The sequence below is a fragment of the Dicentrarchus labrax genome, unplaced genomic scaffold, assembly GCF_905237075.1.
Source record: "Dicentrarchus labrax unplaced genomic scaffold, dlabrax2021, whole genome shotgun sequence".
Classification (NCBI taxonomy): Eukaryota; Metazoa; Chordata; class Actinopteri; family Moronidae; genus Dicentrarchus; species Dicentrarchus labrax.
Window position 1 is genome coordinate 73,906 of NW_026136807.1, and position 16,373 is coordinate 90,278.

Here is a 16,373-nt window from a genome sequence, read left to right on the forward strand (position 1 = left end):
TCTGCCAGCCACTGCTCCACAGTTCTCCCTTTCCCCTCGGCCCGGGAGCAGAAGGTCTCCTTCTTGTAGCGGCTGTGGCCAAACGCCCGCGTCTTCGGTTGGCCACTGCGCCTGCAGTTAAAGTGGGAGACCTTCTTTGCTGGTTTTAAGTGTTCTCCCAGCTCCCGGCACAACGCTCTTTCTCCTCCTGGAGCTTGCGCCTCCAGGCGGTGTTCCTTGGCACTGGTGGAGCAGTGGCAGCTGTGGCTGTGGAGGGGATGTCACCGGCCTCCGCGCTGACGCTGGTGGACAGGACGGCGTCCGCGCTGGAGGCTTGTGGGGTGGCTGATGAGGAGGAGGAGGAGGCAGTGGAGGAGCTGGCGACGATGAGGTCCAGGACCAGAAGCGTCCGTGGGCAGGCGGTGCTGGAGGGGCTGGTCTGGCTGCTCAGGCTGCTGCAGCACAGTCGGTGGGGCAGGCAGGGGCTCCGCTGCAGTCTGGGGAGTGCTGGGCCCCAGGACTGCAATGGCGATGGTGTCCCTCATCATGGCCTTGCTCCTCTGGTTGTGCCTTAAAAAACAGAATGTAACAAATGCACATTAGTAATCATGACATCACACACACACACTCACACAGTGCCACTTCAAATCAGATGTGAGAGAAAGGATCAGGTCTTACCATTGCGTCAGGGTCCGCCGATTGACATCATATAGCTGGATGCGGGTGCTCGTCATGAGGGCTGCACAACTATAAACATTCTCGCGAATTGTTAGATAGTCCCTCATGACGGCACCCCAGCGAGGAATCCAGACCCCGGCAATCTTCCTGCCCTCGCTGCAGTGGAGGATGCTGAGGTCCAGCAGGACAGCCTCCACAAGCCTCGACACATCGGGAGACTGCGCCGCTCCCGCCCCCTTGCCCAGGACCGCACTACATAGACAGAGAGAGAGAGAGGAGAGAGAGAGAGAGAGAGAGTGAGTCAGTGAGTTAATTAGTGACTGACAGGACAGGACAAGAACCAAAAAAAGCTTGGAAATTTATTGTGACTGCTTACCGCTTCACACTATCCACACCCCTGGCATGTGAGCGTGCCGCTGGGTGGTCCGGAATCGGCCTTGGACAAGCCGGCCCTGGTGACGGGGGGGGGGAATTTGACCGCTGCCTTGTCCCAATCACTCAACTTCAGCCAGAGAGCGGTGATCTCTCTGGCTTGCCTGGGAGTGACGTAGCGGCGGTGGCGCAGTTCCACGAGGGCCTGGGCCAGGGCCACGACGTGCTGGTAGCTGCCTCCACCTGGCCCGATAACATCCTCCTCCTCCTCCTCCTCCTCCTCCTCAGCCTGCTGCACCTCCATTTGGTCCACGCGGGTGAGGTTTGAGGACTGAAGGAGAGCGCTGTGGTGTTCGAGGAGACGAATCTCCTCTGGTTCCTCCTCCTCGAACTCTTCATCACTGCCCCCCCCCCCCCCGGCTTCGTCCTCATCAGTCCCTCCTGGAGCGTCAGGATCATCCAGGTCCTTCTGCAGCACAGCGCCCGTCTGGGAGAACAGGTACTCCACCCCAATGAGTTCCCCTGTGGGCACACAGAGACACAGATGTTAAAATGACAGACACCTAAGACAGGTGTTAAACGTTACCGTTACCTCAGACAGATTTATGACTTACCTGTGTACTCCCTGGGCATGGTGTACGTGTCGACCAGCGTGAGCCCAAGAAGCTCTTGGGTCAGCTGGTCGAAGCTGTGCTGCAGCTGGGCACTGTAGCAACGCAGCGCCGACCTCTGTCCTCCCTCGATTCTCGTTCCACCGCACCAGGCCCTCCAGCAGGTACACCTGGAAGTGTACATCACTTGCAGATTGTCCTAAGCAGAAACAAAGCAACACAGTTAGTGTGAGGACAAATAAACACACAAATACATAATTGAGTCTGTGTTGTAAACCACACATGTACTTACCTGGGATGAAGCGGCACAGGTGCAGGTGGAACGATTCCAGGGAAGTGGAGCCTCGGCCGCACCGGTAGACGGGGAGCCTCACCCCGCCTTTGGTGAGCTCTCCCGTCTTGGTGTAGAGGTCCACTCCCGCAGGGTCCTGGATGCAGTCGAGGTGTCGGCGCTGCGTGCTCCAGATCTCCTCCATTCGGGCGCGGTCGATCAAAGGGACGCCCATGCTGTCCGTCACGTGCCAGAAGGTGTCCAGCACCTCTTGGACCAGCCGCTCCGTCTCCACTGCACCCCTGGTGCGGCGCCGGCAGTGACGGGCGAGCTCCTTGGCGGACAGCTTGACCTCCTGGGCGTCCCTCCCCTCCTCGGACTGCTTGGCTCCTCTCAGGCGGGACACGTCTTCGGCGTCCCACTCAAAAATGGCGAAGGAGAGCCTCGCCATGAAGAGGCCGTAGAGCTGGTGGCTGTCGGTGGTCACCCCTCTGGCGAAACGCCGCATGAGGTGCCACACGTCGAGCCTGACGACCAGCTCGTGCCACTCGTGGAACAGCTTGGACGTTTGACACTGTCCCACGGTGGCACAGCAGTCCCGGTCCACGTACAGGACCCTTGGAGGGGCCTTCCCGGCTTCGCGGTACCATGCCATGTCGACAAGTCCGCCCCCCTCAGCTGCGGTGAGGACGGACATGAGCACCTGCCCGTACTCATTGCCGACGTTGGTGACCCAGGCGGCCGTCCCGGCAGCACCGCCCGCAAGCTTTTTGGTGATCTGTGTGACACAGCAACACAACAACATTCAGACACATGACAAAACAAACATTACACTGGGTACACGGCACGCTGTGGTGGATAACAAAACCTACCTTCTTGGTGGAGTCCATCTTCAAAAGATCACCAAAGATGGAAGTGACTCTGGCTCTCGTCTCGTCGAGCCTCGTCAAGGCGTCCCTGACGTAGACGTTGATGAGCCAGAGCACTGTGGGCACCGGGTGCATGGTTGGGAGCGACGACGCCGCCAGCGGCGCAGCGCCCGGTACCCGAAGCTTGCGGAGCACGGAAAGGTACAGCATCGACCGCGCCATCCACTCTCTGGTGTGCTGCTCCACCAGAGAGGCACGGAGGCGAGACGCACTGTTGCCCAAAGTGCGCTCCTTCATGAGCCCGATCACAGCTCTGTCGCAGGACAACCTGGGAGGGGAAAGAGGTGATCAGAGGTTACTGGAGAAAACCACAGAAATACATTACTGTTGCTGTTACTGTTTACATTACTTACTTGTACGTGAGAACTGCTGGAAACTGCTCACGATGGGCCATGTCCAGCTGTCCCAAGATGTCCTGCGACCATCCCGGCATCTTCTTGTGACAGGAGCTGCATTCCAGGTACTCCGTGCCCATGAAGTACCAGCAGCTCCTGTCCAAGACCCTCCTCACCGTCTTGTAGAGGCCAGCTCCCGCAAGCTTGCCCCCACAGGCGACGATGGGGCAGCGGAGGTGGTACGCCCACATCCTGTAGGGCACCCACAGGAAAAAGGGACTCTGGAAAAAGGGGTGGGCTGTGGCGGGTGGCTGGGTGTAGAGGGGCCGGGCACCTGGTGGGTGCCACCACAGGCGGAGTTCAGATGTGAGGACACCCTGCCCGTTGGGTGCCCTCCTGAACAGTGCCCGGCCCACCCAGTCGTGCTGCTCTTCGGGGAGCGTCAGCCTCCAGCCACGTGGTAGCAGCTGAAACACACAGCAGTGTCAGACCGTTAGTGTACTGAACACAGACACACACACACTACAACACAATATGTCATCACTGAGCATACCTGTGCGCCGGGGCCTGACCTCTCCCCACAGGTGTTGTCCTGAAGGGGACGTTCCGGTGGCTGGGAGAGAGAGAAGGGGGGCACGGCTGATGGGGCATCCCTGCACGGGTCGACCTCCATGGCGGCAGCGAGCAGGTCAGCATCCGAGGGTCCATCCTGGGGACCAACAGCGTCCAGGGGTGGTTGTGGTGGTTGTGCTGCCAGGGCTGCCTTCTCTGCATCCCGGGCCTGCACATATTTTTTTAAGTCCACCAACCTGGACGCTTTGGCTGTGGGTGCCGCCTGCCTCACAAACTGTACATAGCTAAAAAAGAGAACAGAAATGCAATGGGTAAAAAAGTCACGCACACACACAGACATACACACACAGACACAGATACACACACAGACACACACAGCAACACACAGATACACACACAGACACACACACACAGACACACACACACACACACACACACACACACACAAACAAACAAACAACTTACCTTGCCCGCTCACGGTCCGTCGACTCGTACAGGGTCTTGTAGGTCAGGTCACTATGAACACCGAACCCCACCAGCGTGTCGTCCACGCCCCTCATGGTCTGGGGACTGCCCTCGAGCATCCTACGCCTGTCGATGGCTGCCACCATCGGCGGGAACAGCCTGGCGTAGGAGACGAGGGCGTCTTTGTGCACCATGAGGGCATTCTGCTGACTAGTGCCCCCTTTGTCTCTCTCTCCCTCGTGGGACACACAGATGGTGACTGCGTATCCCACGTCATTCTCCAGCAGCCACCGGAACGTCTGACCACGGTACTGGCCGAGCTGCAGCTCGCTCTCGGCCAGCACCTGATGGTGATCGGTGGGGTTACCTCCCTTCTGCACCACCCTGTCTCTTGCCTCAGAGCGCACCAGCTCAGGGGTCTTAACCACCACCAGGGCAGTGGCAGAGGCAGAGGCCCCCCTCTGGCGGCGGCTCAAGGCCAGCGCCTCCTGAGAGGCCCGCAGGGTCAGGTCAAGGTTTGCCTCAAAGCGGAAAATAGGCTGCATTTTCTAGAAAGACAAGAAATAAGATTTAAGTCAGTAATCTGCTACACATGCACTGTTTACATCCTACTGACAGTCTATTACTGTACTCAATGATACTGTGCCCATTCATTAACATACATTCAACATCAGGCGTCCTGTTTACACATTTAAACCATATTTACACTTTGAATTTTGACTTCAAACTGTAGTAACTACATCTACAGGGTCTAAGGAAGATAATCAGGTAGTCTGTTTAAAGATTAAATACATTGTGAGAGATCGCCAGCCCTCAGAAAAGTAGTAACTAAAATGACCTCATTCACCTCCTTGTTTTTAGCTAGCAAAATCACGGCTGGTCTGTTTACACATTTAAACCATATTTACACTTCAAATTTTGACTCCACCTCGTTGTACCAGCATACCAAGGGTCTTAAGAAGTGAGCCAAGTTGTCTCATCACGTTTTTAAAGCGTTTCCAGAGATCGTCAGCTCATCACAGCAGTGGCTAAATGCTCATTCATTCCCAACGCTTAGCATGCTAATAGCGATTTATATGCTAACGCATCTAAAGCACAGTTAAACTTTAAATATCAACTCCACACAATAGCAGTACAATATCCTAGGTCTCAACAAGTAAACCCAGTATGGGAATATTATTTTAAACACATTTCACCGATCGGTAATGACATCGGCGGCAGTCCTAACTTACGCTAACGTTACATTGGCTCGCTGTTTCACTGCTAACTGATTACTGTATAATATATAAGCTGCCTTTTCAATGTAGCACATAATTTTACAAACAATAAAGTTTGTCTAACCTTATAATATTGTGTGAATGTCCGTCCGTCCGCTCACTCAAACGCCGCTCAGTCCGAATGAATGAATGACACTGACCGTGGCTGTGGCTTTGGGGGTGGGCGGGACATGCGGCGAGCTGTCGAATCACAGCACAGCACCCAAATGGAACAGACCAATGGGGTTGACCTGGCCTTCACCCATTGGCCTGTTCCATTTGAGCATGAGCCAATGATAGCCTCTGAAATCGGTAGGTGGGGACATTTATGTGGAACACAGGTACAGAGACGAAGGCTGTCCCAGAGCAGAGGCGCTCCCCCAGCGTTCTTCTCTGTTTTGGTCGGCACCCGCGCATGCGCACTAGAGCGCAAAAGACGCGCGGTCGACGTGCGGAACGGCACTCCCGCTCGCCGGTTCGAATCCCGACGGAGGCAAACTGCGAAACGCGTGCATAGCGTCGAAATGTCTTCTCTAAATATAAAAAAATGATTAAAACATGCTTGGAACCGTTGTATAGAGTCTATAAATGATAATGAATTTGCATATTTCCAAGGCCAGGCAATGCAATAATAAATGGATTTTTCATTTACAGTACGGTTTATCTCCTGTGTCTTCATTTTATTGAGAATATGTATCATCAGTGTTTATTGAGAATATGTATCATCAGTGTTTATTGCTTTAAATTTGATATAGGACAAGAGAACAATGATACCAGTATAAAATGATGACAATTTATTTGAAATATGAAGTCAGATGTCCAGGATACAGGACAGTGCAGCATATCAGTGTGGAAAGGGCTTTACAAATAAAATACAATTCTCAGTAAAAAAGGGTAAATAAATTATTTATGTATAAATTAAAGTTACATGCTGTGTATGATTTGTTTCCCCTTTTTCTTCAGTGAAATAAATATCAATTAAATATATTGTTGTTGTGTTCTGCATCTTCACAACAACAACATCAAACACAGCAGAAGTACAGAGCAAAATAGATTATTTAAACTACAATCCAATAATAATAATAATAATAATAATAATAATAATAAATGGTGATGCAGAACAGAGCAGTGGCACAAGGCAATCACAGCAGGCAGACACATAGTATAAGAGCTCAGCACAGATATGCATGGATACATAACACAGGGGCATTACAGTGTGAAGTACCTGTACATACAAGGCTTTTTATTTTTTTGGCAGCAACAGAGCCAGTGGCAACAGCAGATGAACCAGCACAAATGGCAGTCCGATATCTTGCGTCGCAGCTACTGGATGTAACTGATGTAACAGTGATCACATTAATGAACATACCCACATGTCCAAAATATAAAAAATAAAAAAACTTGTCAGTGCATAGAATCAGAACAGCACAGAGGCATGACAGCGTGTTATACAGGTGTGAATGGGACACACAATGATTTCCCCCTTAAACCATATGACAGGCAGCAGAAACAGCAGGCCTATAAGACTTGTCAGTGCATAGAATCAGAACAGCACAGAGGCATGACAGCGTGTTATACAGGTGTGAATGGGACACACATTTTTTTTCCAAGCAGAGTGTCACTGTGCTGTAGAAGAGTTGTGGCAGGGTGGGTGGACCGGTGTTGGTAGAAAGCCTCCACACTGCGGCAAAGTCCCGGTCCTTGTGGAGGGGAAAGTCAATGTCTTTTAAAAAAAAACACACACACACAACACTGCAAACAACTATATACACCTGCCCCAGCAAGAGTGCGAAATCAGTCCGGGGCTCGATTGCATGTGAAACAGGAAAAAGCCAGAATTACATGGGAAACGCTAAAAAGTCACTTTTAATAGTTTTGTCCATTACAGCCAAACTAAGTGAGAGAGCCACACCAAACCACTCTATAATGTACAAGTCGCCGCTGTGAAGCTTCCTGAGGTCGAAACTGGCAGATAGGTGCTTCCAGAAGAGAATGGCAGCTTGTGTGAAAAAGCTTGTTTTCTCAGCCTGAGAAGCTCATTCAGCACACTTAGTTGGAAAAACACCAAAGTCCCACAGAATTGCATGTGAAAAAGGAAAAAGCCAGAATTACATGGGAAAAGCAAAAAAGTCAATTTTAATATTTTTGTTCATTACAGCCAAACTAAGTGAGAGAGCCACACCAAACCACTTATGCATCACTTTAATTATGCCACTGTGAAGCTTTGCAAGTCCAGAATGAATTATTCTGTGGTCAAGTGTGCCCTCTTTTGTCGAAAAAGCGTAACTGCATTTGGAAGACAGAAAACCACTCTATAATGTACAAGTCACCGCTGTGAAGCTTCCTGAGGTGGAAACTGGCAGATAGGTGCTTCTGGAAGAGAATGGCAGCTTGTGTGAAAAAGCTTGGTTTTTCAGCCTGGCACACTTAGGTGGAAAAACACCAAAGTCCCACAGAATTGCATTTGAAACAGGAAAAAGCCAGAATTACATGGGAAACGCAAAAAGTCACTTTTAATAGTTTTGTCCATTAGAGCCAAACTAAGGGAGAGAGCCAAAAAAAAAAAAAAAATGCATCACTTTAATTAGCCACTGTGAAGCTTTGAAGTCAGAATGAATTATTTGTGGTCAAGTGTGCCCTCTTTTAAAAAAGCCACATTTGGAACACAGAAACCACTCTATAATGTACAAGTCACCGCTGTGAAGCTTCCTAAGGTGGAAACTGGCAGATAGGTGCTTCTGGAAGACAATGGCAGCTTGAATGAAAAAGCTTGTTTTCTCAGCCTGAGAAGCTCATTCGGCACACTTAGGTGGAAAAACACCAAAGTCCCACAGAATTGCATGTGAAACAGGAAAAAGCCAGAATTACATGGGAAACGCAAAAAAGTCACTTTTAATAGTTTTGTGCATTACAGCCAAACTAAGTGAGAGAGCCACACCAAACCACTCTATAATGTACTAGTCACCGCTGTGAAGCTTCCTGAGGTGGAAACTGGCAGATAGGTGCTTCTGGAAGACAATGGCAGCTTAAATGAAAAAGCTTCTTTTCTCAGCTGTTGTTCGACGTCATCCCGAGCACATGGTTACTTATCATATGGCGAATTAAAGGCACCTGCACGCATTTAAAGCAAGGAGACCTGTTTTGTTAAATGTGCATTAATATTTGTATCGTTTTGGCCTCCTGAATGGCTCCAGGTTTAAAAAGTCAAGTTAAAAAGTATTTAAATAGACATGACAAGGTTTTAATCAATTCAATATTTATTAGGAATGGTCAAAATGTATAATAGATAAGCTGGGAAAGTGCAATGTAGCAGCAGCATTACACACAGTAACAACACACAGACATATCAAAAAAATCAACATAGAATGCAATATAAAAAATGGATAAATAACCAGTATAATTGCAGTGCAAACTAAAAATAAAAAATATAAGGTGCAGTGAACAGATGAAACATATAAGGTGCTTGGATAATAGTACAGTAAATATTTAAAAAAAAAAAACTTTTAATGTCTTTTTAAACTCTTCTCAGCCAGCCACAGCTCCACAGTCTTCCCTTCATAGAAAGCACAGAAGTGCTCTCCCCCATATTGGCTGTGGCCAAAGTCTTTCTGCTGTGGCTGGCCACAGAGTTGGCAGATCCGCAGTTTGTGGGGCTTCCTCACTTTCCCACCTGGTTTCTCTGGTTTCTCATGCCTCTGTTTGAGGTTCCAGGCTGTTGTTCTGGGGAGCTTCTGTAGCTCACCAGGGCCAAGCTGTTCCCTGATCTACTCTTGCACTGTGCGTCCTCCAGGGCCCTCTTCCACAGCACAAAAGTATTGGCCCTTGAGGTAAGTGTGGCCACCATCCACCGTGCATGCTTGGCCACGGATGTTGCAGGGGTCACCAGGTTTGTGCTGTGGCTTTCCCCTGGTACTTTGGAGGACTTTTTTGTCTTTTGCTGCTTTAATTTTGCGCCTGTACACAGTGCAACGGGTGGGCTTGCTGGTCCCCGCCACTGGCTCTGCTGCCTGAAGCCGTCAAGGAGAGGAGCTGGAGGAGGAGGAGGAGGAGGAGGATGTGCAGTCGTAGTCCACTTAAATACAAATACAATACAGAACTCTGTTAGTCAAGGTACATAGAAACACAGATGCAGTTTAACAAAGTATATTTCTAACAAACCTAATGAAGTGACGTGTTTGGTTTTCCGCGTTGCTTTTCTGCCTTCCATTCTGTCCAACTAAACCCTCAGCACCCCCTGTTGTTTTACAGTGTCCATTTGAGGCCCATTCTCACCTAGTCTCTAGGTAAACCTTTGAACCTGACCCTGGGTTGACCCCTTGACCCTAGTTTTAAGTGAGGAGAGGGAATGATGTATTGTGTGACTGTTACCTGTGGGAATTTAGTGATATCAGGCACCTAGTCTAGATACCTAGTCTTCCCTATATTTATTTAATTTCTTAAAGACCGAAAGAAGCAGGAGAAAGCATTGGTTTAAAAAAGAAAAGTTTATTTAAAACAAAAACAATTAAGACAGCAATATACAACTATATAGATATATATTGGAATTTCCCCATTGTGGGACAAATAAAGGAATATCTTATATAAGACAACTATATACACAATATTTATTTAGCAAACATAATTGACAAACTAAATACACTATATACACAATATTTACAAATCCCTCCCCCAAACCACCCACACACACACACACACACACACACACACACACACAAACGTTCGTTCAGAGAGGGGGAGCCGCCCCATCACTCACCACACACACACACACACACACAAAGTGAAGTGTTCGCTCAGGCAGGGGGGGCTGCTCCATCACGCCCCTTCACCTCTGCCAGCCACTGCTCCACAGTTCTCCCTTTCCCCTCGGCCCGGGAGCAGAAGGTCTCCTTCTTGTAGCGGCTGTGGCCAAACGCCCGCGTCTTCGGTTGGCCACTGCGCCTGCAGTTAAAGTGGGAGACCTTCTTTGCTGGTTTTAAGTGTTCTCCCAGCTCCCGGCACAACGCTCTTTCTCCTCCTGGAGCTTGCGCCTCCAGGCGGTGTTCCTTGGCACTGGTGGAGCAGTGGCAGCTGTGGCTGTGGAGGGGATGTCACCGGCCTCCGCGCTGACGCTGGTGGACAGGACGGCGTCCGCGCTGGAGGCTTGTGGGGTGGCTGATGAGGAGGAGGAGGAGGAGGCAGTGGAGGAGCTGGCGACGATGAGGTCCAGGACCAGAAGCGTCCGTGGGCAGGCGGTGCTGGAGGGGCTGGTCTGGCTGCTCAGGCTGCTGCAGCACAGTCGGTGGGGCAGGCAGGGGCTCCGCTGCAGTCTGGGGAGTGCTGGGCCCCAGGACTGCAATGGCGATGGTGTCCCTCATCATGGCCTTGCTCCTCTGGTTGTGCCTTAAAAAACAGAATGTAACAAATGCACATTAGTAATCATGACATCACACACACACACTCACACAGTGCCACTTCAAATCAGATGTGAGAGAAAGGATCAGGTCTTACCATTGCGTCAGGGTCCGCCGATTGACATCATATAGCTGGATGCGGGTGCTCGTCATGAGGGCTGCACAACTATAAACATTCTCGCGAATTGTTAGATAGTCCCTCATGACGGCACCCCAGCGAGGAATCCAGACCCCGGCAATCTTCCTGCCCTCGCTGCAGTGGAGGATGCTGAGGTCCAGCAGGACAGCCTCCACAAGCCTCGACACATCGGGAGACTGCGCCGCTCCCGCCCCCCTTGCCCAGGACCGCACTACATAGACAGAGAGAGAGAGAGGAGAGAGAGAGAGAGAGAGAGAGTGAGTCAGTGAGTTAATTAGTGACTGACAGGACAGGACAAGAACCAAAAAAAGCTTGGAAATTTATTGTGACTGCTTACCGCTTCACACTATCCACACCCCTGGCATGTGAGCGTGCCGCTGGGTGGTCCGGAATCGGCCTTGGACAAGCCGGCCCTGGTGACGGGGGGGGGAATTTGACCGCTGCCTTGTCCCAATCACTCAACTTCAGCCAGAGAGCGGTGATCTCTCTGGCTTGCCTGGGAGTGACGTAGCGGCGGTGGCGCAGTTCCACGAGGGCCTGGGCCAGGGCCACGACGTGCTGGTAGCTGCCTCCACCTGGCCCGATAACATCCTCCTCCTCCTCCTCCTCCTCCTCAGCCTGCTGCACCTCCATTTGGTCCACGCGGGTGAGGTTTGAGGACTGAAGGAGAGCGCTGTGGTGTTCGAGGAGACGAATCTCCTCTGGTTCCTCCTCCTCGAACTCTTCATCACTGCCCCCCCCCGGCTTCGTCCTCATCAGTCCCTCCTGGAGCGTCAGGATCATCCAGGTCCTTCTGCAGCACAGCGCCCGTCTGGGAGAACAGGTACTCCACCCCAATGAGTTCCCCTGTGGGCACACAGAGACACAGATGTTAAATGACAGACACCTAAGACAGGTGTTAAACGTTACCGTTACCTCAGACAGATTTATGACTTACCTGTGTACTCCCTGGGCATGGTGTACGTGTCGACCAGCGTGAGCCCAAGAAGCTCTTGGGTCAGCTGGTCGAAGCTGTGCTGCAGCTGGGCACTGTAGCAACGCAGCGCCGACCTCTGTCCTCCCTCGATTCTCGTTCCACCGCACCAGGCCCTCCAGCAGGTACACCTGGAAGTGTACATCACTTGCAGATTGTCCTAAGCAGAAACAAAGCAACACAGTTAGTGTGAGGACAAATAAACACACAAATACATAATTGAGTCTGTGTTGTAAACCACACATGTACTTACCTGGGATGAAGCGGCACAGGTGCAGGTGGAACGATTCCAGGGAAGTGGAGCCTCGGCCGCACCCGGTAGACGGGGAGCCTCACCCCGCCTTTGGTGAGCTCTCCCGTCTTGGTGTAGAGGTCCACTCCCGCAGGGTCCTGGATGCAGTCGAGGTGTCGGCGCTGCGTGCTCCAGATCTCCTCCATTCGGGCGCGGTCGATCAAAGGGACGCCCATGCTGTCCGTCACGTGCCAGAAGGTGTCCAGCACCTCTTGGACCAGCCGCTCCGTCTCCACTGCACCCCTGGTGCGGCGCCGGCAGTGACGGGCGAGCTCCTTGGCGGACAGCTTGACCTCCTGGGCGTCCCTCCCCTCCTCGGACTGCTTGGCTCCTCTCAGGCGGGACACGTCTTCGGCGTCCCACTCAAAAATGGCGAAGGAGAGCCTCGCCATGAAGAGGCCGTAGAGCTGGTGGCTGTCGGTGGTCACCCCTCTGGCGAAACGCCGCATGAGGTGCCACACGTCGAGCCTGACGACCAGCTCGTGCCACTCGTGGAACAGCTTGGACGTTTGACACTGTCCCACGGTGGCACAGCAGTCCCGGTCCACGTACAGGACCCTTGGAGGGGCCTTCCCGGCTTCGCGGTACCATGCCATGTCGACAAGTCCGCCCCCCTCAGCTGCGGTGAGGACGGACATGAGCACCTGCCCGTACTCATTGCCGACGTTGGTGACCCAGGCGGCCGTCCCGGCAGCACCGCCCGCAAGCTTTTTGGTGATCTGTGTGACACAGCAACACAACAACATTCAGACACATGACAAAACAAACATTACACTGGGTACACGGCACGCTGTGGTGGATAACAAAACCTACCTTCTTGGTGGAGTCCATCTTCAAAAGATCACCAAAGATGGAAGTGACTCTGGCTCTCGTCTCGTCGAGCCTCGTCAAGGCGTCCCTGACGTAGACGTTGATGAGCCAGAGCACTGTGGGCACCGGGTGCATGGTTGGGAGCGACGACGCCGCCAGCGGCGCAGCGCCCGGTACCCGAAGCTTGCGGAGCACGGAAAGGTACAGCATCGACCGCGCCATCCACTCTCTGGTGTGCTGCTCCACCAGAGAGGCACGGAGGCGAGACGCACTGTTGCCCAAAGTGCGCTCCTTCATGAGCCCGATCACAGCTCTGTCGCAGGACAACCTGGGAGGGGAAAGAGGTGATCAGAGGTTACTGGAGAAAACCACAGAAATACATTACTGTTGCTGTTACTGTTTACATTACTTACTTGTACGTGAGAACTGCTGGAAACTGCTCACGATGGGCCATGTCCAGCTGTCCCAAGATGTCCTGCGACCATCCCGGCATCTTCTTGTGACAGGAGCTGCATTCCAGGTACTCCGTGCCCATGAAGTACCAGCAGCTCCTGTCCAAGACCCTCCTCACCGTCTTGTAGAGGCCAGCTCCCGCAAGCTTGCCCCCACAGGCGACGATGGGGCAGCGGAGGTGGTACGCCCACATCCTGTAGGGCACCCACAGGAAAAAGGGACTCTGGAAAAAGGGGTGGGCTGTGGCGGGTGGCTGGGTGTAGAGGGGCCGGGCACCTGGTGGGTGCCACCACAGGCGGAGTTCAGATGTGAGGACACCCTGCCCGTTGGGTGCCCTCCTGAACAGTGCCCGGCCCACCCAGTCGTGCTGCTCTTCGGGGAGCGTCAGCCTCCAGCCACGTGGTAGCAGCTGAAACACACAGCAGTGTCAGACCGTTAGTGTACTGAACACAGACACACACACACTACAACACAATATGTCATCACTGAGCATACCTGTGCGCCGGGGCCTGACCTCTCCCCACAGGTGTTGTCCTGAAGGGGACGTTCCGGTGGCTGGGAGAGAGAGAAGGGGGGCACGGCTGATGGGGCATCCCTGCACGGGTCGACCTCCATGGCGGCAGCGAGCAGGTCAGCATCCGAGGGTCCATCCTGGGGACCAACAGCGTCCAGGGGTGGTTGTGGTGGTTGTGCTGCCAGGGCTGCCTTCTCTGCATCCCGGGCCTGCACATATTTTTTTAAGTCCACCAACCTGGACGCTTTGGCTGTGGGTGCCGCCTGCCTCACAAACTGTACATAGCTAAAAAAGAGAACAGAAATGCAATGGGTAAAAAAGTCACGCACACACACAGACATCACACACACACAGACACAGATACACACACAGACACACACAGACACACACAGACACACACACACACACACACAGACACACACACACACACACACACACACACACACAAACAAACAAACAACTTACCTTGCCCGCTCACGGTCCGTCGACTCGTACAGGGTCTTGTAGGTCAGGTCACTATGAACACCGAACCCCACCAGCGTGTCGTCCACGCCCCTCATGGTCTGGGGACTGCCCTCGAGCATCCTACGCCTGTCGATGGCTGCCACCATCGGCGGGAACAGCCTGGCGTAGGAGACGAGGGCGTCTTTGTGCACCATGAGGGCATTCTGCTGACTAGTGCCCCCTTTGTCTCTCTCTCCCTCGTGGGACACACAGATGGTGACTGCGTATCCCACGTCATTCTCCAGCAGCCACCGGAACGTCTGACCACGGTACTGGCCGAGCTGCAGCTCGCTCTCGGCCAGCACCTGATGGTGATCGGTGGGGTTACCTCCCTTCTGCACCACCCTGTCTCTTGCCTCAGAGCGCACCAGCTCAGGGGTCTTAACCACCACCAGGGCAGTGGCAGAGGCAGAGGCCCCCCTCTGGCGGCGGCTCAAGGCCAGCGCCTCCTGAGAGGCCCGCAGGGTCAGGTCAAGGTTTGCCTCAAAGCGGAAAATAGGCTGCATTTTCTAGAAAGACAAGAAATAAGATTTAAGTCAGTAATCTGCTACACATGCACTGTTTACATCCTACTGACAGTCTATTACTGTACTCAATGATACTGTGCCCATTCATTAACATACATTCAACATCAGGCGTCCTGTTTACACATTTAAACCATATTTACACTTTGAATTTTGACTTCAAACTGTAGTAACTACATCTACAGGGTCTAAGGAAGATAATCAGGTAGTCTGTTTAAAGATTAAATACATTGTGAGAGATCGCCAGCCCTCAGAAAAGTAGTAACTAAAATGACCTCATTCACCTCCTTGTTTTTAGCTAGCAAAATCACGGCTGGTCTGTTTACACATTTAAACCATATTTACACTTCAAATTTTGACTCCACCTCGTTGTACCAGCATACCAAGGGTCTTAAGAAGTGAGCCAAGTTGTCTCATCACGTTTTTAAAGCGTTTCCAGAGATCGTCAGCTCATCACAGCAGTGGCTAAATGCTCATTCATTTCCAACGCTTAGCATGCTAATAGCGATTTATATGCTAACGCATCTAAAGCACAGTTAAACTTTAAATATCAACTCCACACAATAGCAGTACAATATCCTAGGTCTCAACAAGTAAACCCAGTATGGGAATATTATTTTAAACACATTTCACCGATCGGTAATGACATCGGCGGCAGTCCTAACTTACGCTAACGTTACATTGGCTCGCTGTTTCACTGCTAACTGATTACTGTATAATATATAAGCTGCCTTTTCAATGTAGCACATAATTTTACAAACAATAAAGTTTGTCTAACCTTATAATATTGTGTGAATGTCCGTCCGTCCGCTCACTCAAACGCCGCTCAGTCCGAATGAATGAATGACACTGACCGTGGCTGTGGCTTTGGGGGTGGGCGGGACATGCGGCGAGCTGTCGAATCACAGCACAGCACCCAAATGGAACAGACCAATGGGGTTGACCTGGCCTTCACCCATTGGCCTGTTCCATTTGAGCATGAGCCAATGATAGCCTCTGAAATCGGTAGGTGGGGACATTTATGTGGAACACAGGTACAGAGACGAAGGCTGTCCCAGAGCAGAGGCGCTCCCCCAGCGTTCTTCTCTGTTTTGGTCGGCACCCGCGCATGCGCACTAGAGCGCAAAAGACGCGCGGTCGACGTGCGGAACGGCACTCCCGCTCGCCGGTTCGAATCCCGACGGAGGCAAACTGCGAAACGCGTGCATAGCGTCGAAATGTCTTCTCTAAATATAAAAAAATGATTAAAACATGCTTGGAACCGTTGTATAGAGTCTATAAATGATAATGAATTTGCATATTTCC

At 51.8% G+C, this 16,373-nt stretch overlaps 1 protein-coding gene across 3 annotated transcripts; it reads right to left on the bottom strand.

Moving 5' to 3' along the window:
* Nucleotides 1-1,445: 1,445 nt before the first annotated feature.
* LOC127359894 (uncharacterized) lies at nt 1,446-13,372 on the bottom strand. Of its 3 annotated transcripts, XM_051394212.1 has the most exons (4): nt 2,784-3,079; nt 1,933-2,689; nt 1,644-1,839; nt 1,448-1,551 (listed from the first exon to the last, which is right to left on the bottom strand). In XM_051394212.1, the coding sequence occupies exons 1-4, from the start codon at nt 3,075-3,077 to the stop codon at nt 1,485-1,487; spliced, it is 1,314 nt and encodes a 437-aa protein (XP_051250172.1). In that variant the 5' UTR covers nt 3,078-3,079; the 3' UTR covers nt 1,448-1,484. The 3 variants fall into 3 exon arrangements, with proteins under 3 accessions (XP_051250171.1, XP_051250170.1, XP_051250172.1); XM_051394211.1 differs by lacking the exon at nt 2,784-3,079 and adding an exon at nt 13,077-13,372 and having other exon boundaries at nt 1,446-1,551; nt 1,644-2,689; XM_051394210.1 differs by having other exon boundaries at nt 1,446-1,551; nt 1,644-2,689.
* Between the last annotated feature and the right edge of the window lie 3,001 nt (nt 13,373-16,373).

Bases quoted from the DNA above. Each gene is read 5' to 3' on its own strand.
- LOC127359894 (XM_051394211.1), bottom strand. From the start codon at position 13,370: ATGAAGGAGCGCACTTTGGGCAACAGTGCGTCTCGCCTCCGTGCCTCT. The intron at 2,690-13,076 runs GTAGGTTTTGTT...TGTGTCACACAG, and splicing joins AGATGGACTCCACCAAGAAG to ATCACCAAAAAGCTTGCGGG. The intron at 1,552-1,643 runs GTAAGTCATAAA...GTGTGCCCACAG, and splicing joins CATGCCCAGGGAGTACACAG to GGGAACTCATTGGGGTGGAG.